Source organism: Dasypus novemcinctus, chromosome 10 (genome assembly GCF_030445035.2).
Source record: "Dasypus novemcinctus isolate mDasNov1 chromosome 10, mDasNov1.1.hap2, whole genome shotgun sequence".
NCBI lineage: Eukaryota > Metazoa > Chordata > Mammalia > Cingulata > Dasypodidae > Dasypus > Dasypus novemcinctus.
The window spans coordinates 102,395,291-102,423,179 of record NC_080682.1 but is presented as its reverse complement, the minus strand read 5'-3'; the positions used below and the strand labels follow the sequence as shown (position 1 = coordinate 102,423,179).

Below are 27,889 nucleotides of genomic sequence, written 5' to 3'. Positions count from 1 at the left end.
AATTCCTATCCAAGTCCTGCCCCTGCCCTCTCGCTGTTGGTCAGTCCCGTAGTCATTATCAGAACAAGCAAACTCACTGGAAGAATGGGCGGTGGCTTTGCGGCGTTGGGCCGGGCTTACGGGTCTACGTTCTCTGGCCTCATACTTGAGGGAGGTGAGGGTGGATGCAGTTTTTTCTGTTAGGTCAAATAAGTCCAGACAAAAGCAGAACTGGACGTAAATCCTTTTCTGCTCATTTCCTCTAGTGACCAGCCTAAATCCCGTCTCTACGGGAGTTCAGAACCGGAGTCTGAACCCTGACCTACAGTCAGTCGCTGCCTCTCGCTGGGCCTCAGTTTTTCCATCTGTGAGCCGAGGGGTTTCAATTCAGAATCTCTGAGACCTTGCTGGTTGGCGCCTTCAGCCGTTCGATCAGAGCTGAATTTATTTGTTCTCTTACATGCGCATCCATTCAATCGTTCATCTGTTTATCCGTTTACCAACTAATTTACTCACGCCTTTAGTATGTCACACCCCACTCCCAATTTGATTGTGGTCCATTGAGAAGATGGTTTAGTGTCCTCAATTTCTGACTGAGCTCAGGACTGAGTGGGTGTGGTATGTATGGGTCAATATAGAGCGGCAGAAAGGTTGTAGTGTTTGGAGGAGGTAGAGATGTTTCAGTAGAGAACGCTGCTACATCTCTTTTAGTACAATTTTGTAATTAGAATCTGCAATCTGGATTATCCTCTCTATGCTTGGTTGCCATCTTCTTCCCTCCTTGAACAGCTTACAAACAGCTTTTCTTATCCATTATTTAATTATCAGAATACCTATAAGGGTGGTATAATTTATCCCGATTTTACAGATGAGGAAACAGGCTCAGAGAGGTTAAGGGACTTGTCCAAGGTCAAACAGCCAGTAAATGGCTCATACTCGGCCACTACTCAAACCCAGGTCTGCTTTCCCAATACCTTCCATTCCACCCCACCCCCAAATCAAATTACAACCAAATAAAAACAAAACCAAGACTAATAGTAATAATAATAAAACCCATATCTGAGAGCTGGATTCACCTGATCCTTTCCCTCAGTCTAGGAGCCATGTCAACTTTGTTCCCCTCACTCTTCCCTCGTGTGACTGAGTCACTGTGGTTTAATCTGGATCGACCCTGTGTGGAGGAGACAGAGCTGCAACAGCAGGAACAGCAGCACCAGGCCTGGGTGAGTGAAGATGTAGCCTGGGAGGGGCACAGTGTTGAGAACCCCTCTACTGTACCAGAACCAGCCTTGCTCTGGAAACCTGTCCTGGAGGAGCTTTTTGCCCAGAGCTAGGAATAATCTGGGGCTGGGAGTCAGGAGCCCAGCAGGTACTCATCATTGGGACCTTTGGGCCAGATTGGATCCCAGGCTCCTGACATTCCGCCCTGTCTTTTTCCCCTACAGCACAGGAAATAATAATTTTCATTATTTATTGAGAACCTAGCAAATGTCAGATTCTAGGCTGATCTTCTCTCACTTTACCCTCACCATAATTCTGTGAGAAAACCAAAGCCCAGAGAGTTTAAGGAGTTGGATCAAGTGTCAGATGACAGGAGAGAAAGGGATTGGATCATCTTGACAACCAAAAGGAAGCTTCCCCCCCACACACACTTGGGAGTCCTTTCTGGGGGCAGGTTGGGCTAGTCCTGTGTTGCTAACCTGCCATTCTTGGGCCCTGGCCCTGCTCCCTTGCCCTTTTGGCCATAGCTCCAGAGCATCGCAGAAAAAGACAACAACCTGGTGCCTATTGGCAAGCCAGCCTCTGAGGTGAGTCGCTCTAGCAGGTGGGGCCAAGTAGTGGGCCAAATTCTGCCTTAATTCCAAAGGTCTTGCCTTGATGTACTGGAACCAGCTGTGGTCTTCAGCTCTGCGTGGGTGGGGGTAGGCAGGTATTGGGGCCAGTGGAGATCTGACATCTTGGCCTCAGCACTAAAGTGTACCAGGCTGCTAGACCAAGGAGGGCAGGTTTGGGGAACTGGGGGTCATTCATTGGCCCCAAAGAGAAGCTCCACGTAGGTCAGCCCTGAACTACAGTCCAGGCAGGCCTGTAGGGCCCATAGGCACTCCCCTGCACCAGCAGCACTATGATGATGAGGAGGAGGAAGATGACGAAGATGATGAAGATAGCGAAGAAGACTCAGAGGATGATGAAGACATGCAGGACATGGACGAGATGAATGACTACAATGAGTCACCTGATGATGGAGAGGTCAATGAGGTAGGTGAGGGTTTGGGGGAGGACCTCTGCCCCTGACCTCATTGTGGCCAAGGGATACCGAAATCCTGGATCCAGCTAAGGGCAGAGTGGATGAGGCCCTTGGGCCTGGGGCTGGCGGGGTGGCTAAGGTTCCTTCCCACCCATACCTAGCTTCCTCCCCAGGTGGACATGGAAGGCAATGAACAGGATCAGGACCAGTGGATGATCTAGGTAGACAAGGCAGGGTGGCCTCAGGGAGATCCCAGGCCAGCCCAACCTGCCCTGTACCACCCACAGAACCAGCTGATGGCCCCCATGCCTGAAGGCCCAACTTCAGGCAGCTCCTCACCTGCTGCCAGGAACTGGTCTCCTTGGCCCTTCCCAGGCCATCAGCCTGCCCTTGAACCTGTAGGGCTTAAGCTAGTACCTCATCCCATGGTTACCAAGTCTGGCCTCTTTCTAACTCTCTTTAATAAAGACACAGGACTGATTGTTTTTATCCCCATGTCTATTCCCTTTTTTTGGTGGGTCCCAGAGGAGTCCAGCATCTTCTCTTGAATTTGGGGGTAGAGGGCAATAAAGGGACTCCAGGCAAGACCTTATTGGCCAGGTGGGCTGGGGAGGACCAGGCTCCTATGCCATTTCCTCTGACCCACTTGCACCAGCTATTCCTTCAGGGCCTCTGTCTCAGTGTGTGCTCTTTCCTCTGATCTCAGAATTGCTTGGGCTGGGGAAGGGAGGCTTTCTAAGGGCCAGAGCTGGAGGTGGGAGGCCCCTGGAGCTTTCTTAGCCTGTTCCTTTAGTGTTAGGAGAAGGGATTAAATCTAGGGAAGAGAGTAGGAACTCCCCTGGACTTAACTAGTGAATGACTAGGTTGGGAGCTCTGGCTTCTTACCTCTTGGTCTGCAGTGTCTCTGGAAAGAAGGGGACCAGTGGGACCAAGCAGCCTGACAGAGCTTGGCACCTCAGGTCATTGTGGAGCCTGGAGGTAGAGGACAGCCTCCCTAGTCCTGAGCTTAGGATATGTCAAGCGACAAAACAGGGGAGGGGAGTTTCTGAGGTCCTTGCTTGGGTAGGTGGGTGGATGGGTGGGGGGCAGCAATAAGTACCCTTGACCTGGACCTCAGCCAGGTCCAGCATAGGTGAGCTGGGCTATGCCATCCTTGATGGAAGGGAAGTCTGGGAGGCCAGTGTGGTGGAGGCGGCAACGGTAGCGGCCGCAGCTCTTGGTGTACTGCAGGAAGCGGGGTGCACCAGGGAAAAGCACATGGTCAGCCAACACAGTGGCCCCAGCTGGCAGCAGGGCATGGGCCTCCAGAAGCTTCAGGTCCCCCAGGTAACATCGGGGCTGGTGTGCCAGGAGCACCAGCTCTGCGCAGCTCAGCCCATGGTGGGCTCGCAGGTGTGGGATCACCTCCTCTGAGCTACCCACGATGAGCTCCACCTGTGGGGGTGGGAGGCACTGGAGGTAAGCGTGGATGGGATCGCTGCCCCATCGCAAACCCCACCAGGATCTGGCTTACTTCGTGCCGGGCCCTGGCCTGGGTCCCCACCAGTGTGCTCATATTTCCTCTGGCCTCACAGCCCAAGAAGTCAAGATCAGTATTGTGATTCCCATTCTACCCATGAAGAGAGGCAGAGCTAAGATATGGGCCCAAATATGCCAGACTTGAGAGACCATTCTCTTCACCGTTTTTCTGTCACTCAGCAGAAAATACATGCAAATGACTTGATCAGGAGGACATGACCTCTCATACCCTTCAAGATCGAAGCCCCTAAGTGGAGCTACTTCTTTCTCCCTACACAGACTCTCCCATTGGGAAGCATGGCCAGGGCAAGGCCTAGGGTGGCAGAGAGAAGACCAGATTTTGGGAGGTGCATGACTGACCGTGCGCTCATCAAAGCCAGCCAGGCGGATGAGTTTTTCAGCCACTGCTGCTGTGCGTGGGTCCCGCTCCACAGTGAGAAGGTGACCCCCAGGGGGCAGGGCACGGGCAAGAAGCAGTGTGGAGTAGCCACAGTAGGTTCCCAACTCCAGCACGTAGGCAGGTGCTTTCTCTTCTACCAGCCGGGTTAGGATCTGACCTGTAGGGGAAGGCATCTATTGCAGAAGACCTGGGAGATGGATGCAGAACCCCTGATAGAAAGGGATCTTAAAAATGCCCACCTGCTTCACTGCCACCCCCAGCCAACTGGGGTCCTATTCACACGGTAAGGCAGGGACAGATTTCAGACCTTTCCTTCATCATTTTGGGAAGGCTTCCTGGAGGAGAAGGCTAGACCACACTGACCTTTGACAGGCCCCATGTGGCTCAGGTACTCGCAATGGCTGCTCCAGTGGTCCAGGGTGGTGAGAATATGACCAGGGTCCCCGGGCAGGGCATGGGTGAGCACGTAGCTGAAGGCCCGCTCCTCAACCCGGAGCCCTGACAGGCAGTCTCGGAAGCTCCGCAGCAAGACCATGCGCACCAGCAGCCGGAAGTAGTGCCGGTACCGCACCAGCAATGTCACCACCAGTGGCAGGAAGGCCAGTGCAATGGCAGGGGACATGGTTCCCTCCTGTGCCCTATGGTAGAAGGGAGAGAAACCCACACCCATGATTTGCCTGCCATTTGTGCAGCCCTTACCAGTAGCAGTTATTATCCTTACGTATTATAAACCAAGGATCAGAAAGGCTCTTTTGTCCAGAGTTACACAGTAGAACTGGGATTTGAATCTGTGTTGGTCTGATCCCAAGCCCCTGTGCTTTCAAGGACTCCACACTGTCCCCAAACCCCTCTTCCCAGTCCGGACCTCAGCCCCATCTTCACCTTGCCCCCCTCACCTTTTTGCCCTCATGCCTATAGTCACTCCTTCAGGACTCCTTTCACCAGTTCCTCTATGGATGTCCTCTCCTTACCCCCACCCCTACCACTTGGTCTCCTCTGACCTATCACTGTTGTGGCAAAAGAGCACAGCTTTGTGGATCAAAATTCCTTTTACTGTCACTGTCCTTTGCTTCAATAAAAAACAATCAAAATGCTTATACCATAGGGTGAGATATCCTTTTTTCTATCGCAAGACTCTCCCTCTGTTTCTCTTCCCTGGGGGTGGGAGAAATCCTTGATTCTACATTTCTTCTGCAGTCCTATCTCCCCTCCCTGCATTCCCGTCTTCTCCTGATCTCCCGCAGGATTCTCAGCACCTGAGCTGCACTCACATACACACCACACACTTTCCCCCACTCAGCCCTCTTCTGTAGGGCCCTCTTTGGGGGATGGGTGCCCTCTCCTCTCATGCCCTTGACTAGCCTCTTCCTCCTCCAGATCTGACCCTTGTGAGGACCCTGGTGGTGGTGGGACTAAAAATAGAAGTGGGAATGTATGTGTGGGTATGAATGGGTGAGTGATGGTGAGCTTAAGCTGGTGTGCTTGGGAACCCACACTCAAAGTCCCTGCTTACCTGGGCTGGAGGCTTCTGCTTGGGGAAGACCACAGCACAAGACAGGAAGGGGAGTTCTTGGGGTGGGGGAGAACTCTGAGGCGGGAGGCTGCACCTACTCTCAATTATTGATGATGAGGCTGCTGCTGTCACCTGAAACCTGCAGTTCGAGTTACTAGGCCCAGCGACAGGGTAGAGCTGTCCTCTACCCTTTAGGTACTTTCAAAGAACTTAAAAAACTCTAGTGTCTTTATTTGAGGGGTAATAAGTTAGAGCTACAGGGTCAGAACATGTGGGAATGGTATGAGCAGAGGTGATGGGGAGGCTGTAATTTATTCATTAACTCAAAATTCAAGTTTTCTCTAAGCATCATCATAGGCAAGAATCAGAATCTGTCCTTTTCCTTGAACTACCAGTTGGGTAGAAGAGACTGACCAGGAACAGAGAATACAAAACAGTGTGATCACTAGATTGAATGCCATTGTGGGATTTCGGGCTGTTCTATCCAGATAGAACAGTGCCTGGCATATAGTAGAAACTCAGGAAGTATTTGTTGGGAAGCGGATGTGGCTCAAGCAGTTGAGCTCCCACATCCCACATGGGAGATCCATGGTTCGGTTCCCAGTACCTCCTAAAGTAGACTGAGCTGGTGTGACAGGCAGGTGGGGCAAGCTGACACAAGAAGATAATTCAACAAGAGACACAAGAAGAAAAACATAATGAGACACAACAAAGTAGGGAGTAGAGGTTCCCGGTGCCTCCTAAAGAAGACAAGACAGCAAGCTGATGCATGGGCAGGCATGGCAAGGTGATGCAAAAACAGGCATAAGAAAAAAAAAAAACGAGGGACACACACACACACACACACACACAAAAGCAAGAGGGAATGGAGGTGGCTCAAGTGATTAGGCACCTCCCTCCCACCTTGGAGATCCCAGGTTCAGTTCACGTACCTCCTAAAGAAACAAGACGAACAGGCACAGCAAGTGCAAACCACCAGAGGGTGCGGAGAAATAAAATCAATCTTTTAAAAAAAAGTGTTGATATAATAAATGAATACACGAATATTGATTTAATATAAATGAATGCGGCACAGGGTTTAAGCACAGGCAGCTGGAGATGCCCAGAAAATGGGGTCAGAGAAGGTAATCAAGAGGATATTATGTTTGTATTGTCCTGAAGACAGAAGGCTAGTATGGTAGGGAGACAGTGTACTAGGCTGCATGTGCGAATTCCAAGTCAGTCAAGAAATCGCAAATATTTTCCTTTTGCTGGTGAGTTACCCCTTCCCCTGCCCCCAGGTTGGAATGGAATGCAGGTGTTAGGCACTGAAAGATCTTTGATGCCAGGCGTTCAGGACACAAGGGAGGACATGAGAAGATTCTAGAAGAAGAAAAAAGCATTAGAGCACTGTTCCCACCTTCAGTGTGTTAGATTTCTGTTGAGATTGAAGGGAAATGCCTGAAAGCAGGGAAACAAGTGAGGAAGTTCATAGCACCGCCACCAAGATTAATCACCCTGCTTCAGTTAGTGAAGGCATAATGTCCCTTCTTCCAGTAGGTCTCAGATCCCAGGGCCATGTTGCGAACTCCGCTGGGCGCCACCTCCTCGATGTATATTCCTGGACTCGGGCGCTGGTCTTCGGGGGCCTAAGTATGTGCACCCAGACTGTGTGCTCTGAGTGTAGGGCCTGGATTTTACTCGTCCCTCGCACGGCACTTAGAAGAACATATCATGGTAGCATTTGGGATAGGAGTTAGTTTTCTGGAGAAAGGTGGTCTCGAGGCCACGCGATTACGTAAAACAACTGCCAAGGGGACCTTTCGGGACCAGGGTGGAGGGCTAGCTTAGCCACTGGGGAGAGAAATCATGTGATCTGCCCTTTCCTCATCAGGTGTTCTACGTCTAGTCCCGCAGGGGAAGGCTTCCTATCGGTTGGCGAGGTTCACGTGGTGGGGGCGGGGCCGGAAGCGGGACTCGGCGGTGGCGGCGGCGAAGAGGCTCTGGGAAGGGCTGGGCGCGCGGGCGGTGGTTGCCGAAGGGATGCAGCCACAGGTCATGTGACCGGAAGGGCTCCTGACGGACGCCGTCCCTCCTCGGCGCGGCCTGAGCGCCCGGCCTGACCCCGGTCATGGGCTGCTGTTACAGCAGCGAGAACGAGGACTCGGATCAGGTGCGGCCGTGCGATTGAGGCTCGGGAATGAGGGATGAGACCTTGGGGCGTGGGGTCTAGGAAAAAAAACCTGCAGAAAAGGGGGAAGCAGGAGTGCAGGGCTCACTAGTACGGAGGCCTGGAAGGGACAGATTAGAGAGAGGACGCCGGACCGGGCTCCTGCTCCTGTTAAAGCCCCAGGTCTCTGTACACGCTCCCCGCCTTGAAGTGTGCAGGCAGCCGTCTTTCCCTCTTGCATCTACCCCCTTCTGTCTTTCACTACCTTTAAACTTTCTTTACAACTTCAAGGATCGTCAACCTAGGTCCCTAGAAAATACTTCCTTCCCAGCTTCCTGTGCTTTCCCAGTGCTTGGTTTAGCGGGCCTCTTAAATCCATTATAGAGGTGGGTAAGCTGAGGCTGTAAATTAGCCAGTCTCAAGATCAATCAGGAATTTTGTGTATCCCTTCAGTCCTTGAGGTTGGAGAAGAAAAGGTACTACTGGGCTTTGGTCCAGAGAAGGCCTCTGGAAGTTGGTGGCTTTTGAGTTAGCCAATGTAGGATTTAATAGGTAGAGACAATGAGGGATCGGGACCTGCGGGAAGTTGTTTGGACAACAACAAATCGGATTTAGCTTTGGCTGGGTTGGGGAAAGAGAGGTGGGACAGGGAGCTTATTTGGTACTGATTTTGGCCTGCCTCAGTGCAGTCCCTGCTTGTAGCCTAAGGATTCTTTTAGCTTGAGGGGCACCTCCTCCTGAGAATTTGACTTTAGATCTCATCTCCTGAGAGAAAGTACTAGGTTGGGGAGACCTGTATGGTTTTAAGTTCTTCCTCTTCCCCTTGGTGGGTTCTTACTTCTCTCCCCAAAACTGCAATCCCTGCCTTGCCCTAGTTTGAGGAGAGGCAGATCTTTCTGAGGATAAAGTCTCAAACTGCTTTTTTGATTGCTTCTAATAAGACTGCTTCTGCACTTCAACACGTACTGGGCACAGAAACAAAATGTTTCATCTAGCAGCTCATAGTCTAGGGGGGAAGTGATCACAGAAATAGGTTATATTAGTGGTACTTGGGAAGTTGATTCTTCTCCAGTTCTTGGACTAAGGACGTAAGCTCTGAAAATGTCATTTGTGTGGGAGACATGGTTCTCATTAATTAACCAAACATCCATTAAGTCTATATTCATATTTCCTAGGTCATATGTTAGACATGCCTCATGCTCCAAACTTCTCACTTCAACCCAGCTGGTTAGAGAAGGAAGAGACAGTTTTCCTGCTTCCTGGGAGAGTTGTGGCCTAGTGGGAAATTGTTCTTTAAGGCAGAACATGGACTCTTGCAGAGAATGAGTCAAGAAGAGTTAATGCCCTGTGAAAGGATACCAGCTTCTAGCTAGATAGGAGATCCGGGCTTGCTGCTCTCCTGAATCTGTCTTCTTTGAAGTGCTGTCATTCCTATTTCTAACCCCCAGAGAAGGAACTTGATTATTGCTGAATGATTTGTGGCCTCATGTGGCAAAAAACATAACTATTAACTATCGTGTTGTGGGAGTGGGGGTTCTGCCCCCAAGCCTCTCCTCTTGGGCAGGTCCCTCTCCCATTCTTACTTTGGCCCCTTTATTATAATAATAAAAAATGTAAAACACATTAGTTTTCAAAGGGCTTTTACATTTATCTCATTTGATTCTTAGCATAATTTGTCATATAGGTAGGGTTTATCTCTACTTCCAGGTGAGGAAAAGGTTCAGAGAAGCTAATTTAACCAAGGTTACAAACTTGAGAAGTGGCACAGCCAAGGTGTTCTGATGCCAAGCCATGTGCTTTTATCCACTAGGCCATGCAGGGCTTTTCCAGCAGGGCTCTGACCAGGTAGCCAGTCTGGAGCAGTCCACATCTGTGTCTGGGCTAGGGTAGACAGTGAAACCCTGGCTCCTGGATTACAATGACTCAGGAACAAACCATGGTGCTCCTTTGCCTCTTCCATGCTCCACTCCCCCTTGGGGGTGGAGTGACATTTGTCAACTCTGATATGCCTCTTCTGGGAGTCTGGATCTCAAGAAAACCACCATGTTCTTGGAGAACTCCTGATATGGGAGAAACTGCCCTGTCCTAAAGGAAGATGCATCTGGGATGGGTTTGGGGGAGGGACTCACAGAGAAAATAAACTCAAGCCCCATTATGGAGCCAGCTTTTTTAGAGATAGTTTAATCTTTGGCAAGCATTTTGTTTTTCTAGCCCTTTAATCCTGAGCCTTAGTTTTTGGAAGGGAGGGAGGGTGGCTGGGAGTTTGGAGATGAGGGGGTCGATGCTTACAGCAGATCAAATGGCATGAGCATACTTGGGCAACCTACCCTTGAGGAGGAAGAGTGGGGACTGTGTGATCCCGAGGGTGGGTTGGACCCATTCTGAGCTAACTGGAGGAGTGCCCATTGAGAGGTTGGGCTTGCTTGTCCTCGGGGCCTAGGACCTTGCAGGGGAGGGCCTTGTCCTGGGGGATCAGGAGGGCCATCCTTGGGCTTCTGACTTGCATCAGTTTCCCCTCTAAACTCTCCTGTCTTTTTGGTATCTTACAACTGTCTTCCAACCTTAAGTATGCTTTCTCCACTGGGTGGTGGACTATTTTCTGATGCTCCCAGGCTGTTCAGAACTGTCAGTGGCTCCTGGGCCATTTCATCCAGGCTAAGTACCTCTGTCCATCTTTTCAGAGCCTCTGGGACTGCTTGGTTCCACTCCATTTCATCCCTAGTGCCTAGCTGAGCTCCCAAAGGCAGGCTGGAACTGAGTCCTGTCTGACTTTCCACCAAGTTGGCCAGTTTGGATATTCCTGGTAAAAATGTCATTGGTGCTTATAAGTCAGAGCTGGGCTGAGAGGAGAGCCCCAGGAAAGGCAAGGTGAACTGAGCCAACCTGACTTCTCCCCCACGGCCTCTCCTAGGATCGGGAGGAACGGAAGTTGCTGCTGGACCCTAGCAGTCCCCCCACCAAAGCCCTCAATGGAGCTGAGCCCAACTACCACAGCCTGCCTTCTGCTCGCACAGATGAGCAGGCCCTGCTTTCTTCCATCCTTGCCAAGACAGCCAGGTGAGCATCACAGGATAAAGCCTGGGGCCGAGCCCCTCCATACACATTAAAGGCTGGGATAGAGATTGCTGGCTCAGAACATGGAACTGGGACAAGGTCAGTGGGAAGAGGTGCCTCTGGGCTCAGCCCTGCTCCAGTGGGCCAGGCAGGGACACCGGTATCAGATAGCCCTGGAGTCACGCGCCTGGCAGTGAGTCTTGTTGTCCCTCCCCGGGACACTTGTCATGTCCTCTCTGTCTCCTCCCCCCAAAGCAACATCATTGATGTGTCTGCTGCGGACTCCCAGGGCATGGAGCAGCATGAGTACATGGACCGGGCAAGGCAGTACAGGTGAGCGTCTGGCCAGCTTGGGTCCTTCAGGCTACTTGGGCTCTTCCCCTACCCCCATCCCTGAACCAACTTTGGAGTCTGGACCCCAGTTCAGGCTTTTGGGTACAGACCATATCACTTGGGTCTGTTTGCCCTCTTACTCTCTTGAGGGCACTGAGGTCAAGGGAGGTGGGCATAGAGTGAATATGTGGTGTGCTGAGATCCCCTGTGCACCTGATTCTCTGCCTAAAGGGAGTGAGGCTGGGCTGGGCAGAGCAGACTGGCCTGACTCACTCCACACTCATCCCTCCCTCTTGGCCAGTACCCGCTTGGCTGTGCTGAGCAGCAGCCTGACACATTGGAAGAAGTTGCCACCGCTGCCATCTCTTACCAGCCAGCCCCACCAAGTGCTGGCCAGCGAGCCCATCCCCTTCTCCGACTTGCAGCAGGTGAGCCACCCCTCACCCCAGCCCACCCTTCCTATACTGCCCAGGGGACGGCAGAAGCGTTCACCCTCCCATCCACCAAGGAGGCAGGGAAGTGGATTTAGAGGCCCTGGTAGCTTGTGGGCCCTGACTCACTCCCACCTCACTCTTGCTTTTTATATTCTTATCTCCTCCCCTCGACCTCTATTCTTTTTCTCTTTTCTTCTTTTCCCTTCTGTCTTTCCTATTCCTGCCTTTCTCTTTTGCCTCTTGCCTTCATCGTTCCTCTTCCTGATCTCCTCTCTCACCTATCTGTCTGTTCCTTCCTCCCTGACCTCTCTGTCTCAGGTCTCCAGGATAGCTGCTTATGCCTACAGTGCACTTTCTCAGATCCGTGTGGATGCAAAAGAGGAGCTGGTTGTCCAGTTTGGGATCCCATGAAGAGCAGGATCCTTGGACAGCTCTTCTCCTCTCGTCACCCCGTCTTCACCCCCCCACCCCTGGCCCCCAGCCTTACTGCGGCTTATACAGTACCCTAACCTGCTACTAACCACGGAGAAGAATGTGGAGGAGAAGAGGAGAGCAAGGCTGTAGGCCGGAGCAAGTAAGGACGGAGCAAGGGAGGGTAGAACCAATTGGAACTGGCCTTCAGAGCTCTGGCCAGGGGTGGGGTGGGGACCAAAAGGACAGAGCCTGGTAGGTCTTCATAGTCCCTGGAAAGGTGGAGGTACCGCTGTGGGGGTGGTGATCACCAGGGGGCCGAGGGGCCCCCTTCCCATCCCTTCTCTTGGCCTCAGATTCACTCCTGTCTCCCTCTCCCTGACTTGGTGCTTATATGCACCTCATTAGGGTTTGTGACCAGGATCTGGACGAGCTTGAATTTGAACGCATTGAGTTTGTATTTCTAGCACCCTGAATTTTTACATGTTTGGTCTTTTTTCTTTTTTGTTTTGATTTGACTCTCTTGATAAAGGAAATGTATTCATCTGTGTGCTGATTCCAGCTCCTCTGTCCTGCCCACCAGCCTACTACTTATTTCTGGCAACTCAAATCTATGAGCAATGAGGTGGTGGGAGGGAGTATCCTCTAGTGGCATTAAAGCGCAGTCCAGGAGATACTGGGGTTCAGTGTTCCCAAGTCTTAGCTGAGACTCAACCTGGGTTAACCTCAAATTGGATTATAAAACTGTGCTTGTCCTTCCCTCAGTGATGGAGATACGTCAAGCCTGAACAGACTTGAATCTGGGGCAGCTGTCACTGTTGGGGGCCCAGTGGACTCAATGGAATTACCAGCAGCCTAGGAGTGGGGGGCAAGGGGTGGGGGGATGACAGGCGTAGGAACCAGACCAAGTTCTGCTGATCTGGAGTCAGCAAACAAATGTGTTAAGCAGAAGAATCTTTTTATCAAATGAAATCTTAAGTAGAATCCCAAAATGTAAAACACAGAAGTGGAACTACTCTACTCTGATCTGATTGAAGTGGGGTTGAGAGATCACAGCCCATCTTCTTGGCCTTGCATCAGGGAAGCCTGAGGCATCTCGCAGAACCCTGGTGCTCTGTGAAGAGTTTGGAAATTACTGATCGACTCTAACCTCAGGATATCTGAGCTGAAGAATAAAAAGGGCCCCAGAGAGGGTAGATAACTTTCCCAAGGCTGTGCAGCAAACCCAGGAGTTCTGTGACTAAGGCCGGCAGACCTTTCCCTCCAGTGCCTCGCTTGCAGTGAAGTAGGACCAGAGCTATGGGCAGTTTCCTGAGTAGGAGGGCACATCTCCAAGGTACAAGTGACATCTATTCTGCTGAACAGCTCAAATCATTTATTGTCAAACCAAGTTGACCATTCTCAGGCCTATAGGAATGCTGGGGTCTTGGGAACCTCAGAGTACAGTCTGCTTGATCCGGGACTTCTTGGGCTTGATGTTCATGCGTTTCCAGACTTCAGCGGTGGTGCGGTCTGCTTTGGTGACCCCACTGAAGTCGAACGTAGTGATACGGGGCACAGTGCACAGCACATATTGCCTGTGGGGAAGACTTGGGCTGGGGGCCAGCCCCCCGCCCCCCCCCCCCACAACCAGAACCCCCTTCCCCCTCCACCAGTTGCTGCTCTTTTCCCTAATTGCAAGGAATGGAGGGATTTGAATATAGCTTGGGGGAGATGGGGCTTATTCTGACTGACAGCAAGAAATACTTTTAAGACCTGATGCTCCACTCCCTCGCCCTAGCATGGCAGAATAGTCTTGAATTGTTTCTCTGTCCTCTCCCTTTCCCTCAGGGGAGCCTAGCTAGAACCCAGCTCCAAGGGCAAGGCACCTACCTATACCCCTTCTCTTCCTCCATGGGATTCCCATGAAGTGTCAGGCTCCGGAGCCGAGGGAGAACAGCCAGCTTATCTACCTCCCCCAGGCACTGGATGCTGTTGCCATGGAGATAGAGGACACTCAGGTTGAAGAAAGTTGTCAGGACCTGTTGGGGAAGGAAATAGAAAGCTAGGCTGGACAGGGCCCTGAATCTATGCTAAAGACTCTCCTGTGGCAGAGAAGGAAGAGTTTGAGGAATAACTTGCCCTCCACCCCCATAGCCATACTGGATGACTCTAACCTACTTTTGTTTACCTTTTAAGGGGTACAGGGGCATCACACTGAAATAGAGCCGTGATTCTCAGAGGCAGGAGGTATGGGCTTGGGTCTCAGCTCTGCCACTGACATGCCAGGTGACTGGGCCTGTCCCTGCCTTTCCCTGGACCTCAGTTGCCCCTTCATTGAGGACCTTTCCAGCTTTGATGATCTAAGATTCTGTCTATCACAGCAGGGAGACAAACACAAGCATCATGCTAGGCAAATAAGAGAAACTTAAAAAATATATATTAGTTGAATTGAAATCACTACCCTAGGGTAACAGTTCCTATGTCATGAGCCACCTTTTTTCTCCAACAACCAACCCCCACCCACCACCAGCAGGTATCCTGCATAAGAAGGGGCCAATTTTGTTTATTTCTTAAAACTTGAGTCTGAGTTCATGGAAAGTGCTGCACTTTTACATACTTGCTTCTTCCACAGTAAAACTGCACACAAGACACAGTGGGTGCCCAATAATGAGAGCCACCATTTTTATTTCAGCCTCCTATGTGCCAGTTGTTTTTTTTAAATGTTGTTTCATTTAATTCTCACCTTAACGAAGCTGGTATATTATCCCCATTTTTCAGACAGGGAGGTGAGGTTTTAAGAGGCTAGGTAACTGCCCCAAGTTACACAGCCAGGAAGAGGAAAAACCAGGACTGGAACTGACATGTCTGACCCACAGCCATCTGCTTTACATCGCACCATGCTGTCTTGCTACTTCCTTAATGACATACGGGAAGTGGAGAGGCTCCTTGCTGGACGTGGTAGCCTCGGACCACCTTGACTCTTAGTGCTAGAAACTCACAGGGTCAATGGAGGTCAAGTCATTGAAAGACAGGTCGATCCAGGCCAAGTTCTCTGGGTGCTCCAGCAGTTGTGAGACCACCTGGCTGAAGTCCCTCAGGTCATTGAGAACATTGTTGTTCAGCCACAGGGACTGGGTCAGCGACTTCCCCGACTTTGAGTGCCGCAGTGGTCGTAGCCCTGTCCGTGGCTCCTCACTTGTCAGATCTGCAGGGGCAGAGTGAGGCCTGGATATATCATCGTTTTCCTGGCTTTGGGGTACTGGTAGGGATGACGCTGGGAGAATTAGCAGCCTGAGCTGGAGGGGCCTGGCAGGGCCAAAGCCTTGTGCTTGAGCTTAGTGTGACCCTATCTACTGGCAGCTCAGGACCTGGTCCCAAAGGACCCAGCAGTCCTTAAGCTTGGACTAAGGACTTCTTGGACTTCTCGTCCCAAACTCTTAGTTTTGCAGCCACATGGTCCTCTCTTGTACTGCCTCATTAGGTCCTTCGTATAGCACCCCTGTGACAGGGTGGGGGCAAAACCACTTCCATTTTATAGGTGAGGAAACTAAGAATCAGGGTTGTTGGGCTTGAACCAAGATAACAGCACAGAATCAAGAATTACCTACTGGTAGAGTTTTTAGTATAACACACTCCGATGTCCTCCCTCTCTTCTATTAATGTCAAGTACTTACTATGTGCCAGATACTTGATAAACAGTGGTGAGCAAAATGTGACACAGTCTGTGTCAGGCTTTGAGTGAGTAATACGGCAGGTGTGAAGCAGATGTTTGTGCCCTAAAGGAGCTCATGTGGGTCTGATGGAAATAAACTGGCAATATTGTGTGTTAAGTGCCATGTAATAATAGTCATGGAAACAGAAGAGAGGTTCCTAGCCCAGCCTAGGAGAGCCCAGGGAAGTTTACCAGGGAAGGTGATGCCTAAGCTGGATCTCAGTGGGTTAGGCAAAGAAGGGAAGAAGGGGTAAGAGAACAGCATGAGCAAAGGTGTGTGTGTGATGTGTGCATGCTGCACGAGGGGAGCAAGGAGACGGGCCCAGTAATGAAGGCCTTAAATAGCAGACTAAGGAGCTTGAATTTTACCCTGTAGGTGATGGGAAGCCAGAGGAGAGTTTAAAGCAAAGGAAATGACTCTATTTTTTCATTCAGAAAGATAATTTTGAAGCTTACTGTAGGGTATAGGATTTAGGGGGAAATGGGACTGGAAAACCAATTTGTCAGTTTCAGTCATCCAGGCAAGAGATAATAGGGACCTGAAATAAGATATGGGTAACAGGGATAGAGAACTGTATGGGAGGTACAATCAGCATGACTGGATGGTTGACTGGGCCAAAGGGTAGAGGAGCATTCTGGTTTGGGTGACAGGGTGGACACAAGTGTTATTAACTGATAAGCAATTACCAAAAGAGGAACAGAGATGGAAAGGTCATGAGTTCAGGGCTGGCCTGTGTTTGAGGTACCTGTAGTACATCCAGGTGGAGTAGCCAAGCAGACAGTTGGATATGTAGGTCTGATTGATGGTCAGGAGACAGACTTGAGAATCATAGCATAGGGGGTGTCAAAGCCAGGGGAGTCGAGTGAGGATAGAAGGGAGGGTCAAGGAGGGAGAGGGATCCATGAGAGAACTTACAGAGTCAGGGAAGGACAGGGAAAGCCAGGAGAGTTGCAGTTTTGAAGATGCACAGGGAGTTCCTTTGTAGGAGGGGTGAATTCCAGGAAGCTAAGGACTGAAAAGTAGTTTTGGCAACTAAGAAGTCCCTGGTGACCATAGTGAGGGCTATTTTCAGTGAAAAGGGGCAAAAAGCCAGACAGGAGTGAATTCAAGAATGAATGGAAGGAAAGGATATATGAGCAGGTAGCATAAACAACCCACTGAAAACGTGGCTGAGAAGGAGAGGGAATAGGATGGGGGTTGGATAAAAGATGTTAGAACCCATCTGTATGGACTCCTCCCCCCCTCCCCCCCCTTTTTTTTTAAACAAATGAGCTCCAGAGAGATGATGGGCCTTGCCCAAGCTCACAGTCTGGCAGAACCCACAACCAGAGGTGATTGTTTCTTTTTCCCATTGTCCCTAAACCTTTGATAAAGCTGCCTTCAGGGAAGGAAATATTTGGGATTTGGCGAATCTGGTTAACCCGACTTCACGCTTCCCTCAGCCCTCTTACTAGTCACACACCCCCAACGTAAACTTCCCCTCAGCTGCAGGTCAGGCAGCATCCACCAGAGGGCTTTGTTGGAGTCGGAGGGAGCTGGATCTACATTTGGGGCCTGAGATTGCCACAAGGTGGCAGAAGGGGCCTTTTTGTCTCACTGAAATACAGTACTTCAGTTCATGAACAAGCTCAGTTCATGAAAACCCACGATGAAATGACAGATAAAAGTTAAACTAAGCCAGCCTATGGACTAGCACCCAGTCTGATGAGGCAGCAGCTTGGGAATGCCTCTAACACGGGCTGATGCCAAGGTCAGAGGGAGTCACTAGTGGGATAGGGTTGCCTAAAACTTGAGACCGCCTGGACCCACTATTGATCAGGGTTGGGGAGGGGTATCCAGGCTGCTATAAGTTACTGCTGCCCACAGACTTCACAAGGGCACTGAAGGGTCTGGAAACAGGCCCATGAATAGCAAAGTCAGAACCAGGGGAAGGGAGTGGATGTGGTTCAAGCAGTTGAGCACCCACCTCCCACATGGGAGATTCCAGGTTCCCTGTGCCTCCTAAAGAAAAAACACGAGCAAATACAACAAGCAAACAGACAAGGGGGCTGTGGAGGGGGGGGAAGAGCGGGGGTCAAAAAAAACAACGGGGCATTTAGCCCCAGGAAGACTTGGGGCCAGGGGTGGCGCGGGAATCGTGATCTGGTCTTAGTATCTCTGAAGGCTTGCCATGCAACTTGTTCCATGTGTCCCCAGGGTGCAGGAGTCTGTATGAAGAGCATCCTTTTGTCATCCCATAATGGAAGGGTTGGTATATATGTTTGGTGGGGGACTCTCTTAACCCTAGTTTTGTGAGAAGTTACAGGACTGTGAGTTGGAGGTAGTACATATTAGATGCCTCCTAAAATCACTGCTGTTTTAGATTCAATAGCCTAAATACAGTTGTGCCAAGTACCCCTAAACTCTACCCTGTCTTTTAACCCAGCTTTAAGTAAGTATTCCTAAAGCTCTGGGGAACCTGAGGGGACTCTAGCCTTTTGGGGCTGGGATGCACCTCTTCCTCTGCCCCTTACATTCCCCCAACCAAACTGAACAAGGTATACAATGCCTGACATAAACATGCACACAATATGTATATACCAACATACATACACATATATTCAGTAGATACTTAACACTTGAACGAGAGGGCATCTGTACAGATTGTTTTGTGCTGTGGAGTTATCTTTGGTAGTGTAGCTTGCCCCTCCCCTCATTCTAAGAACTCCATAGAGAGCAGATCTATGTCCCCTCCCAGAGCTGGGAATTCCTAGGGTAGGTAGGAGCCATACTTCCATCCCTGTCACCTCAGCTGTCTTGTACATAGCAATTGTTGCAGCCCAAACCCTTGTGAAATGTGGACTATATGAATCCAAAGTGATGCTGTGCACCATAAAGACCATGGTAGCTGGGTGTGTGGTCATGAGAACTGGGTTACCACTGTGGCAGATGCCAGCCCAAATAGTGCCCTAAACCCAAGCCAAGGCTAGTGCCTCCTGAGGAACTAGTGACCAGCTTTGTGGGCTTAAAGGTGGCCACCAAATGAGGCAGACGTGTTCTGTGAAGACAGAAGTACTGATGCTTTTATGTGACCAGATGATGAAAGCCAGGACCGGCTGAACTTTCTTGGGAAGAACTGATGACTCCTTGAGAATATATTGCTGAGAGCCCTGTGTCCCTTCCTAAAGAGTACTAGTCACCCATTTACAAATATATTGAATGATAAATGGGAATGAGTATAGGCAGTGTTAGAACCTTCAATAAGTGTGGGTGATCATGAATCAATTGATATGACTGGAATGAATATAAGAAATTTGTCAATAAATATTTAAACCAGGAACCTGCCAGTTTGCTGATAAGAAGACCCCTCATGTTTTACGACCAGTGATCAGAAAAAGCTTGTCCCCAGAGGAGTTAGGGTTCTGCCTGCTGGCTGGGACTCCCCAGCAGCCTGTGTTTTCCTATCACTGGTTTCCTCCTGTCTCAAGGTAAAAACAGGAGAATAAAACTATTAGCCAATAGCTTGCCTTCCTGATTTTCTCCTGTCCAAGTTTTCTGCTGTAACCTGGCTTCTTCTGAAGATTATCTATCAACTGTCCTGAGAGTCCCCTGGTTCCTTTCAAATTTGCTAATTTTTAAAAAGGCCAAACCCTTCTATTCCTACCCCTTCTCCCCACTCCCCCCAAAGACAACAATAACAACAACAAAAAATCTGCAAGCATACAGGACAGAGGTCCTAGGCTTTTCGATAGGAGCCTGTGGTTTCTCCCTTGGGCCCACAGCAGGCCTGCTGCTATGATGCGTGGAGTGCTGTCCTCTGTGGGCTGACCTTGGATGATGTGGATGCTTCTGAAGGAATAGTCCAGGGGGGGCTCCTGCACCGAAGTCTTCATATAATCCCGTTTGTTCATATCTCAGGCCATTGTCATGTGCAAGCATGGGCCCTGGGAGTCCGGGTACAGCCTGGGAGGACAGAGAAGGACTAGTGTTCTGGGTATAAGGGGCATCAGCTCTCAAGCTTTCCCGTAGCCCTTGGACCCTGCTCCCTACCCTCAACTACTCCAGACCTGCCTGGCTACATTTCCGTTTTTAGATACTAATAGTGATTCCTTGCATTTGAAGGGTACTTCCTATTTTTCAGAGCACCTTCATCTCTTAGTGCTCATTTGATAGTTATAACTCCAATTTCCATGTTCCAGATGAAGAAACAGACCCAGGTGGTGAAAGGACTTGCCCAAAGTTAAGCCAGTGAGTCAGTTGTGGACTGAATTCATAGTTTCCTAAATCCTACTTTGAGCCTTTTTCTCTACCCCACTGTGATAACCATGGAGACCATCTTGGGACCTATCCTCTGGTGACATCAACTGGACTATCTATGACATAACAAATGCCTAAGGGCTGGCACTGGATCTGGTGTCAGAAAGTCCTTTGCAGTCTGACCCAGCTGAGGATTTGCTACTCTCTGCTCAGCCTGTCAGCCCCATTACCTTTCTGTACACAGACCCTACTTTCAGCCATATCCTGAGTATAGCCATACATATGATTAAAGCCAGAGTCTACCTCACTCTCACTCACCTGTCACTGATGCGTGAAATTCCATCATTAGGGATTCATTCCTTTGGGTTCAGGGATTGTTCCCTGTTAAAATAGAAATAAACCCCTAAGGGGTGAACATAATGTTATCAGTCATTTACAATGTGGTGTGTTGTCTTACCAGACCCTTTCCAACTTGTTAGCTAAAGTAAAGCCAAGAATAGGTTTGGCTGGAGACTTGGAGAGCCATGAGAACCTATTCGCCTGAGGAGAAGAGAACTGAAGACACTTTACCAAGGGGTTTTGAATGTGACAACATATAAAGACAAACTGACAAGGACAAGGACACATCTAGTCAACCCCTTTTCTCCATTCAGTTATTGCCTCCTTTGGATTTAGTATACTACTTAACTATTTACTTTCCAAAAGGCTTCAACATCATTTACAATAATTACACACTCATAAAATAGGACAATTTGTAAAGAGTGCTGACCATATAATGTAAGCCACACACGTAATTTAAAATTTTCTAGTAGCATAATAAAAATCAAGAGAAATGGGTGAAGTTAATTTTAATAGTATTTAATCCAGTACATCCAAAATATTCCAACATGTAATCAATATTAAAAAAACTATTTTACACTTTTACACTACATCCCAGTTTGGACTAGCTACTTGTCAAGTGCTCAATAGCCACATGTGACTAGTGGCTACTGTACTGAAAAGTGAGATGGAGAGAATTTAAAAAGGAAGAGAAAGAGCAGAAGCCAGATTAAAGGAGAGGAGAGAGAGGTACCAGGGAATTTAGGAAACCAAACCTATATTGGCAGCTGAAGCAAAAAGGGAAACCTTGGGTTATGCGGTTCTCATCTTTTGATTCAAAAGAAGCAAAGAGTTATGTGCAGAGACAATGAAATTGGCAAACGTTCTTAATGTGGAATTCTTTTTTAAAACCAAGGACCTAATAGCTTGTAATTCAGTTTCTTAATGCAGTTCCAGTAGCTTTTTTTTTGTCTTTAACTTATGTAAGGATAGAGTACAGCAAATTTAGAGGAATGGAAAGTGACAGTCTTCCTCTGAAAAAGCATTCTCAACTGAGCTTTGAAGAAGTGCGAGTTCAAATCACTTCACACCTAAATTCTGTCACATGCTGGACCAGCCAGTTGGGCACTGGTTGTTGCTTAGGGAAACCTGAATCTTTTATATATCAAATCTACAGGAAGACAACAAAGAACACATAACTCTTTTGTAGAAATAGAGAAACTGGTGTATGTTATCAGACAGAAGCCCGTCCCACTTAAGCACCAATATCAGGTTTGCTGCCTTTGAGCAAAACTGGATACTTTTCTCAAAGTAAGAACTTTCTGCCCTAGGCAGTAAGTTCTGGGTTGGGACCCTAGATTTCTACAATACTGGACATGAATTTTAGCTTAAAATATTAAAGACCAGATTTTTACCAGTTGGCCTCCTTGGCCATCAGAGAACCTCTGTGCAGTCTTAACTTCTGATTTGGTGTAGCACTGGCACCTGATGCATTTTTGGGGATATCAGGATTAAAAATGGGTCCCCTGTCAAGTAACAGGTTTATTCATTAACAATTACATTCTCAATTCCTGGCACTCAGCTTGGCACATACAATACCGGCAATAAATACTTACTGTATGAATAATTTTTTAAAAAGTCCCAAGTAGATGGATATATTTGGAAAGGGTTATTAGTCTTTTCTGCTTAAACAGTAGCCCAGCCTGTGAGCTAGTATATCCTATTTGTCATCTAACACAGAACCTGGCTTACAACAAGCACCTAGGAAGTGTCTGAAGAATGAATGAATGAGAAACTCTGCCAGATAAAAGGATTTCTTTTTTGGGAGAGCTGATGCTAAGCTGAAGCTGCTCTTTCTAACAAGTGGCTCCCAGGTTCAGCTGTTTCTGTTCACAGAAAGATAGTCAATTCAGTCCTGCAAATGTTTGATTAATGCCTGCTGCTCTATGTCTGACCAGAAGGAATGGAGCCAAGAAATAAATAATAAAACCCCATTTTCTGTCAAAAGCACAGAAAGACCTGCTGGATTCCTATTGATTGTGACAAACCAGACTGTACCCAGTTCCAAGTAATAGCTGCATGTAACTTTTTTACATGCAAAAGTTAATATGATAGTGAACACGCTCTTTTTAGTTCTCAGCTCTTGTGTTCTCTCTTCTGTGAAGTCTTTCTTTTCCAGATAAAAATGATCATTGTGCCCCTTCAAGACTGGTTGCCTTAATGATCCCTAGTCATGGTTTCTCCCTGTGCTCAGCCCTTTGCCCTATGACTTTGCAGTTCCATCCAACTCTGATACTTGGCCCAGCCATGAAACCTGCTTTGGCCAATGGGATGTTGGCAAATGTGAAGTAACAGACTTTAAAAAGGGGGCTGCCCTCTTGATCTTTGCCTGTGCCATGAGAATTTGCTGGCTGGCTAGAGAGATGACACATGTGACAGAGAGCCAGTGATGGCAGCAGAGGCCATCCCAGACTAGCCCATAGCCAGCTTCACCCCATCAAGATGAGGCGAGTCACCCAAGACACACACGACTGCAGACACATGAGTGAGTCCAGCCAAGACCAAAACCAGCCAGCTGACTCAAACTTGGAGGTAATAATAAATGCGTATTTTTTAAGGCATTATGTTTGTGGGTGGTTTGTTATGCAGAAATAGTGAACTGAAAAACCCCCCACTGTATTTTTTTTTTTTTTTTTTTTGAGGTACCAGGGCTGGGGAATGAACCCAGGACCGCGTATGCAGGAATCCAGCCCTCAACCCATGAGCCACATTGGCTCCCCTGAGTTGCTTTTTTCGTTTGTTTGCCGGTTGTTTGTTTTTGTTTTTACAAGGCATCAGGGACTAACCCCAGGACCTCCATGTGGGAAGTAGGTGCTCAATGGCTTGAGCCACATCTTTCACTCCCCGTTCCCAATTTTGAACAAAATTGGTTCACAATCTGTTTCATCTGTAAAATGGAGAAAAACTCTACTTTGAGAGCTGTTGTATGTCCTGTAGCCGGTGCTTAATAAATGTAAGCAGTTGCACTGTCTGTACTTATATTTACTTATAACTTATTTCCTGTTCCTTTCCTGAAACCTTGAGGACAGGGCAGTCAGACTTCTTTCTTTGATCCTATTTTAGTTGCACAAAGAATGGGTATTCAATAATTGCTTTTTGGAAAAATGACGATGAAAAAAGAAATGAAGGCATAAATGAATGATATCTTCAAGGTGACACATAGTGGGTCTGACTGCTGGAGAGAACTGATGAAGCCCAGATGCTGTCTCAGGCCTGTGGCTATGTTTTTGGAGTCAGTCCTTCCCAGCTGACATTCAGCCCATGACCCAGCTCCCAGACTGACTTGATGAATGACAGGGCCAGGGGCATCCCTGCCTTGTTTGGAGTTAGAATTTTTCTTTTCCAAATTGGAAATACCTTTTTTTTTTTTTTTTTTTGCATAAGTTAATATGATAGCTGAATAAAGTCAAACAACAAAGTACATTAAGAAGGAATTGAAAGTTTGAATATCCATCTTATTCTCCAAGGATGATCACTATTAGAGTACAGCTTCCCAAAATGTATATATAAACAAGATTATGTATATTTTTACACAAGCACATACATGCTCTATTCCTTTGTAAGCCTATTTTTTCTTTGCAAAGATATAGACTCTCTTACTCCTTTTAATAGCTAAAGTGTATTCCACAGTATGCATGTATCATACTTTATTTACTTAATTTAGCTTTAGCCAATCCCAAACTTAAGAAAATTTGTTTTCAGTTTTTGAAAATTGCAACTGGGATTTGATTGGTTGATAGCCTGTTCTTGCTCTCTCTCTGACAAGCAACATGACGGCTCAGGAGGGTTTGAGGAATACTCCACAACCTGCAACAGGGGTTCTTAACCCTTTTTGTTCCATGGACCCTTTTGCCAGTTAGGTAACCACAGACCCTTACTAAGGCCACACTATACTGTGTATTATTTAATAAATATATCACACCGGTACCAACAAATCCTCACCAGAATTTTTTTTTTTTTTTTTTACTTCAATTCAAGCTCACAGACCCCTGGTTAAGAACCCCTGATCTGAGAGAATCTGATGAGAGATTCAACTGGCTTAGAGAGGTTTCTGTTCATGGTCTTACAGAAGAAAGATCAAAGGATGTCAGGAAAAGTCTGCTAGGTAATCCAGTGTATTCTGGGAGGTTTTACATTCCCAGGTGCCCAAGGGAGGCCCAAGATTTAACCAGGCTCCTGCCCATGTCTCCATGCTCAATGTATGAGATTATATACATAATCTTATCTTCACCTCCAATTTTGCAGTCTGGCTAATACAGCAAGTTGCAGTAAGTACCCTGAACCTACCTCTGGGCCTCTGCACTTAAAACCCTCTGCCTGTGATACAGTTTCCTCTTTTCTCCTTTTGCCTTGCTAATTCTCACTTTAAGACTCAGCTCAGGTGTCACCTTCCTGAGGCGCCTACCCTTATCCCCAAACTTGGATGTGGAACCTCTCTTCTGGGCTTCCATGGCACCCTATACTTATTGCCATGGCAGCACTCATAACACTATAGTACAGTGATCTGTTTATTATCTATGTCCATCAACTCCACCAGGGCAGGAACCATGCTTTTTTCATGGCTGTATCCCTGCAGTGGTGGCAAGGAATAGGTGTTTAACAAATAAATCAAAAGTTGCAACAGTGAATAGTATTATAATGAAGAGGAACATGATGTTGCTGTGATTGAGGGATCTGATAGAGTCTGAGCAGTTAGGGAAGCCTTTCCTGAAGAAGTGATGACTGAGAGAGACATGGAGGATAAGGACAAATTAAATGTAGCAGGGGAAAGATGAACATTCCAGGTAAAAGTAACAGCATGTGAAAAGTCTGGGAGGTTATTTGGAAATTTTGAAGACTTTAAGGAAGGCGACATAAGTGGAACGGAGAGAAGTAGATGAACATATGGTTAGACTGGAGGCTGAAAAGGTGGGCAAGAACCTGGCTGAGATGTTGCTTTATGGTAAGCACAACAGGAAGTCACAAAATATATTTTAAAACAGGGTGGGGTGGGGAGTAAACAAGATCAGATATGCAATTTTAAGGATTACTCTGGCTGTAGTATGCAAAATAGCTGGGAGGGAAGGCAGGAAGGATGTGGGAAGACAGATGATGGACTGATGGTGGTTAGAACTAGAGAAAAGATATTTAGGAAATAAAACTGACGGTACTTCATGATGGATGGGAAATGGAAGAGGTTTTAAGATAAATCCTGGGAAGCAGACTTGGCCCAATGGATAGGGCGTCTGCCTACCACATGGAAAGTTCAAAGCTCGGACCTCCTTGACCCTAGTGGAGCTGGCCCATGAGCAGTGCTGATGTGCGCAAGGAGTGCCCTGCCACACAGAGGTGTCCCCTGCATAGGGAAGCCCCACGCGCAAGGAGTGCACCCCATAAGGAGAGCCGCCGAGCGCAAAAGAAAGTGCAGTCTGCCCAGGAATGGCGCTGCACACAAGGAGAACTGACACAGCAAGATAACGGAACAAAAAGAAACACGGATTCCTGGTGCCACTGATAAGGATAGCAGCGGTCACAGAAGAATACACAGTGAATGGACACAGAGCAGACAACTGGGGGGGGGGAGGGGGAGAGAAATAAATAATAAATCTTTAAAAAAATAAAAATAAAAAGATAAATCCTGGGTGTTTGGCTTGTATACATGGGTAGATAGAGGTGGAAACACTGGAAGAGATTCAGGCTTGCAGGAGATGGCTGGGGTATATAGAGATTAGGGGTTCAGTTTCAGAACTTGAGTTTGGGTCGCTGTTGACATCCTGAAGGAGAGTCAGTTGGCTACACAGATCTGAGGTTTAGAGTGGGCGGGAGATAAACACTTGTGTATATATGCATACATGTGGTAAGTGAAGTTGTGGGTATGGTTGAGAGCACTTAGAAGAGAATAGAGAGTGAGGTGGGAAGTGGGGATATATAGTAAGTGAACTGATCAGGGCCAGCTGGAGGCCAGCTAATTGTAGACATGGATGCTGTGTTAACCAGATTGTTTTCCTGTTTAGTTTACTTAAATCTGTTCCTTTGTCAGTATCTACAGTTTCTTAATTCCCTTTCTCCATTTAAACTTTCAGGGAAAGATCTGAAACTTACTCAGGCTTAAGTTTAAGTATCCCAAAGCAGGCTATACAGGTTCCTTCTAACTGGGGCAGTATAATCTACTCCTTGGAACAAGTCCTTAAGCTATAGAGGTAGTAGGCACAGTTAGAGAGACTTGGTTGGAAGTTTGAGAACTAGGTGTAATCTTAATTCTGTCACTGACTTGGTGTGGGCCTTGGGCACGTTACTGCTCCTTCTTGGGTTTCAGTTTTCCAATCTGTGAAATGGGGATGAATATCCTCACAGAGCTCAAAAGAGAGACCAGATGTGAAAGTGCTAGGTAAATTGCTAAGTGTAATAAACCTATCAGAGCTGTAAGAAAAATTAAGCTCTAACTGAAGACCATGGAAGTGGTGTAGGAAGAGGAGGTAACTTGAGGGCAGGTTCCTTAATAGTGGGTGTTGGAGATTACTACTGACTCTGAGAAAGAGGCTCTGGAAGAGGAAGGAAGGGGCAAACTTCAAACCTCACAAACGCTCCTACATCTCCAGATTTAGGGACCATGATTTACTCCCATGTCTTGAAGAGGGACTCCGTTCCTCAGAGGAAAACCAACCCCATGTCCGAGGGCATTTCAGATCTAGGGTGAGGGACCTGAGGCATCCGTATTTAGGGGCCGCATGTTTGTGATGGAGTAGCGTCTTAGGCACCCCCAGATCTGTACAGGTATGTATCTCAGCCCCTCCTCCATCCCCGGGTCTATCCAAAAGTGTGGTATGCCATGGTCAGTGTGAAGAGGGATTAAGATTGGGGACGGGGGTCTCAGTTCCCCTAGTTTTTCTGTGTTGCCCCTCCGCTCTCCAACTGCGGTCTTGACCCCTAGAGAGGGTTCCCTGTTTTCCTGCCCGACTCACCCGCAATCGCTTCCCCTCCAGCCTCGGCGTCCCACTACCTCAGGGTTACTCGGCGCAACTCCATGGTAACCGCTTTCGCCACCGCGTCCCGGCCGGGCGCCGTAAGCGCTGCCGCGATGCCTACCGGGACTTGTAGTTCTCCGTGGAACGAACGCGTCAGCGGCGGGGCTCCACGGCCGCGGAAGGTGCTGGGATTTGTAGTTGCCTACGGTCTCAAAGTCCAGGCCGGCAGCCGGAAGTTATGACACTCCTTTTCCGTCCCAGAGGTCCTTACGCACACTTCCTTTATCCAGGTCCTCAAGTTGCCCTTGCGTGCGACAACAGCCGACAAGGGCCAATCAGAGGGCGGCGCGAGGGGGGCGGGGCCATAGTTTAAACTAATTGTGCGCTCGTAGCGCTGGCGCGAGCCCGGGGCGAGGTGCGGTCCGCGGGAAGGCGAGGCGGGGCGGGAGCGCGCGGCCAGGTAACCGGCGCGGGCCCGCGGCTGGCGTATGGCCTGGGCACCCTTAGGGATACCCGGGCCTGAAGGAGTTGCTGGAGCGGCCGGTGCGAGTAGGAGGCCTTTTGCGTAACCGAGTCTGAAAGGGGAGAACAATCGGG

General features: G+C 48.5%; 4 protein-coding genes across 13 annotated transcripts in view; 3 read left to right on the top strand and 1 right to left on the bottom strand.

The window, feature by feature from the left end:
• Nucleotides 1–56: 56 nt before the first annotated feature.
• On the top strand, nt 57–2,716 carry ANAPC15 (anaphase promoting complex subunit 15). 2 transcript variants are annotated; one of them, XM_004476743.5, is made up of 5 exons: nt 57–154; nt 1,078–1,202; nt 1,728–1,787; nt 2,098–2,238; nt 2,401–2,716. In XM_004476743.5, the coding sequence occupies exons 1-5, from the start codon at nt 85–87 to the stop codon at nt 2,446–2,448; spliced, it is 444 nt and encodes a 147-aa protein (XP_004476800.2). In that variant the 5' UTR covers nt 57–84; the 3' UTR covers nt 2,449–2,716. The 2 variants fall into 2 exon arrangements, with proteins under 2 accessions (XP_004476800.2, XP_004476801.2); XM_004476744.5 differs by having other exon boundaries at nt 62–154; nt 2,101–2,238.
• LOC101426252 (transmembrane O-methyltransferase) lies at nt 2,711–27,547 on the bottom strand. Its single transcript, XM_071218370.1, has 11 exons — nt 27,290–27,547; nt 20,289–20,373; nt 19,543–19,676; nt 15,021–15,226; nt 13,912–14,060; nt 13,476–13,616; nt 7,719–7,880; nt 5,659–5,757; nt 4,509–4,783; nt 4,106–4,302; nt 2,711–3,661 (listed from the first exon to the last, which is right to left on the bottom strand). Exons 3-11 carry the CDS (start codon nt 19,622–19,624, stop codon nt 3,341–3,343), a joined length of 1,632 nt encoding a protein of 543 aa, XP_071074471.1. The 5' UTR covers nt 19,625–19,676; nt 20,289–20,373; nt 27,290–27,547; the 3' UTR covers nt 2,711–3,340.
• Nucleotides 7,589–12,587, top strand: LAMTOR1 (late endosomal/lysosomal adaptor, MAPK and MTOR activator 1). The gene is made up of 5 exons (XM_004476748.5): nt 7,589–7,810; nt 10,719–10,864; nt 11,117–11,194; nt 11,496–11,622; nt 11,947–12,587. Exons 1-5 carry the CDS (start codon nt 7,769–7,771, stop codon nt 12,037–12,039), a joined length of 486 nt encoding a protein of 161 aa, XP_004476805.1. The 5' UTR covers nt 7,589–7,768; the 3' UTR covers nt 12,040–12,587.
• The window catches only part of NUMA1 (nuclear mitotic apparatus protein 1), a 105,684-nt gene continuing 105,330 nt past the window's right edge, over nt 27,536–27,889 (top strand). For 5 of the 9 annotated variants that reach the window (XM_058305869.2, XM_058305878.2, XM_058305865.2 and 2 more), the window contains exon 1: nt 27,536–27,889. The gene's annotated coding sequence lies outside the window, so the exon portion shown is untranslated. The other 4 variants (XM_071218242.1, XM_071218239.1, XM_071218237.1 and 1 more) reach the window with 2 other exon arrangements.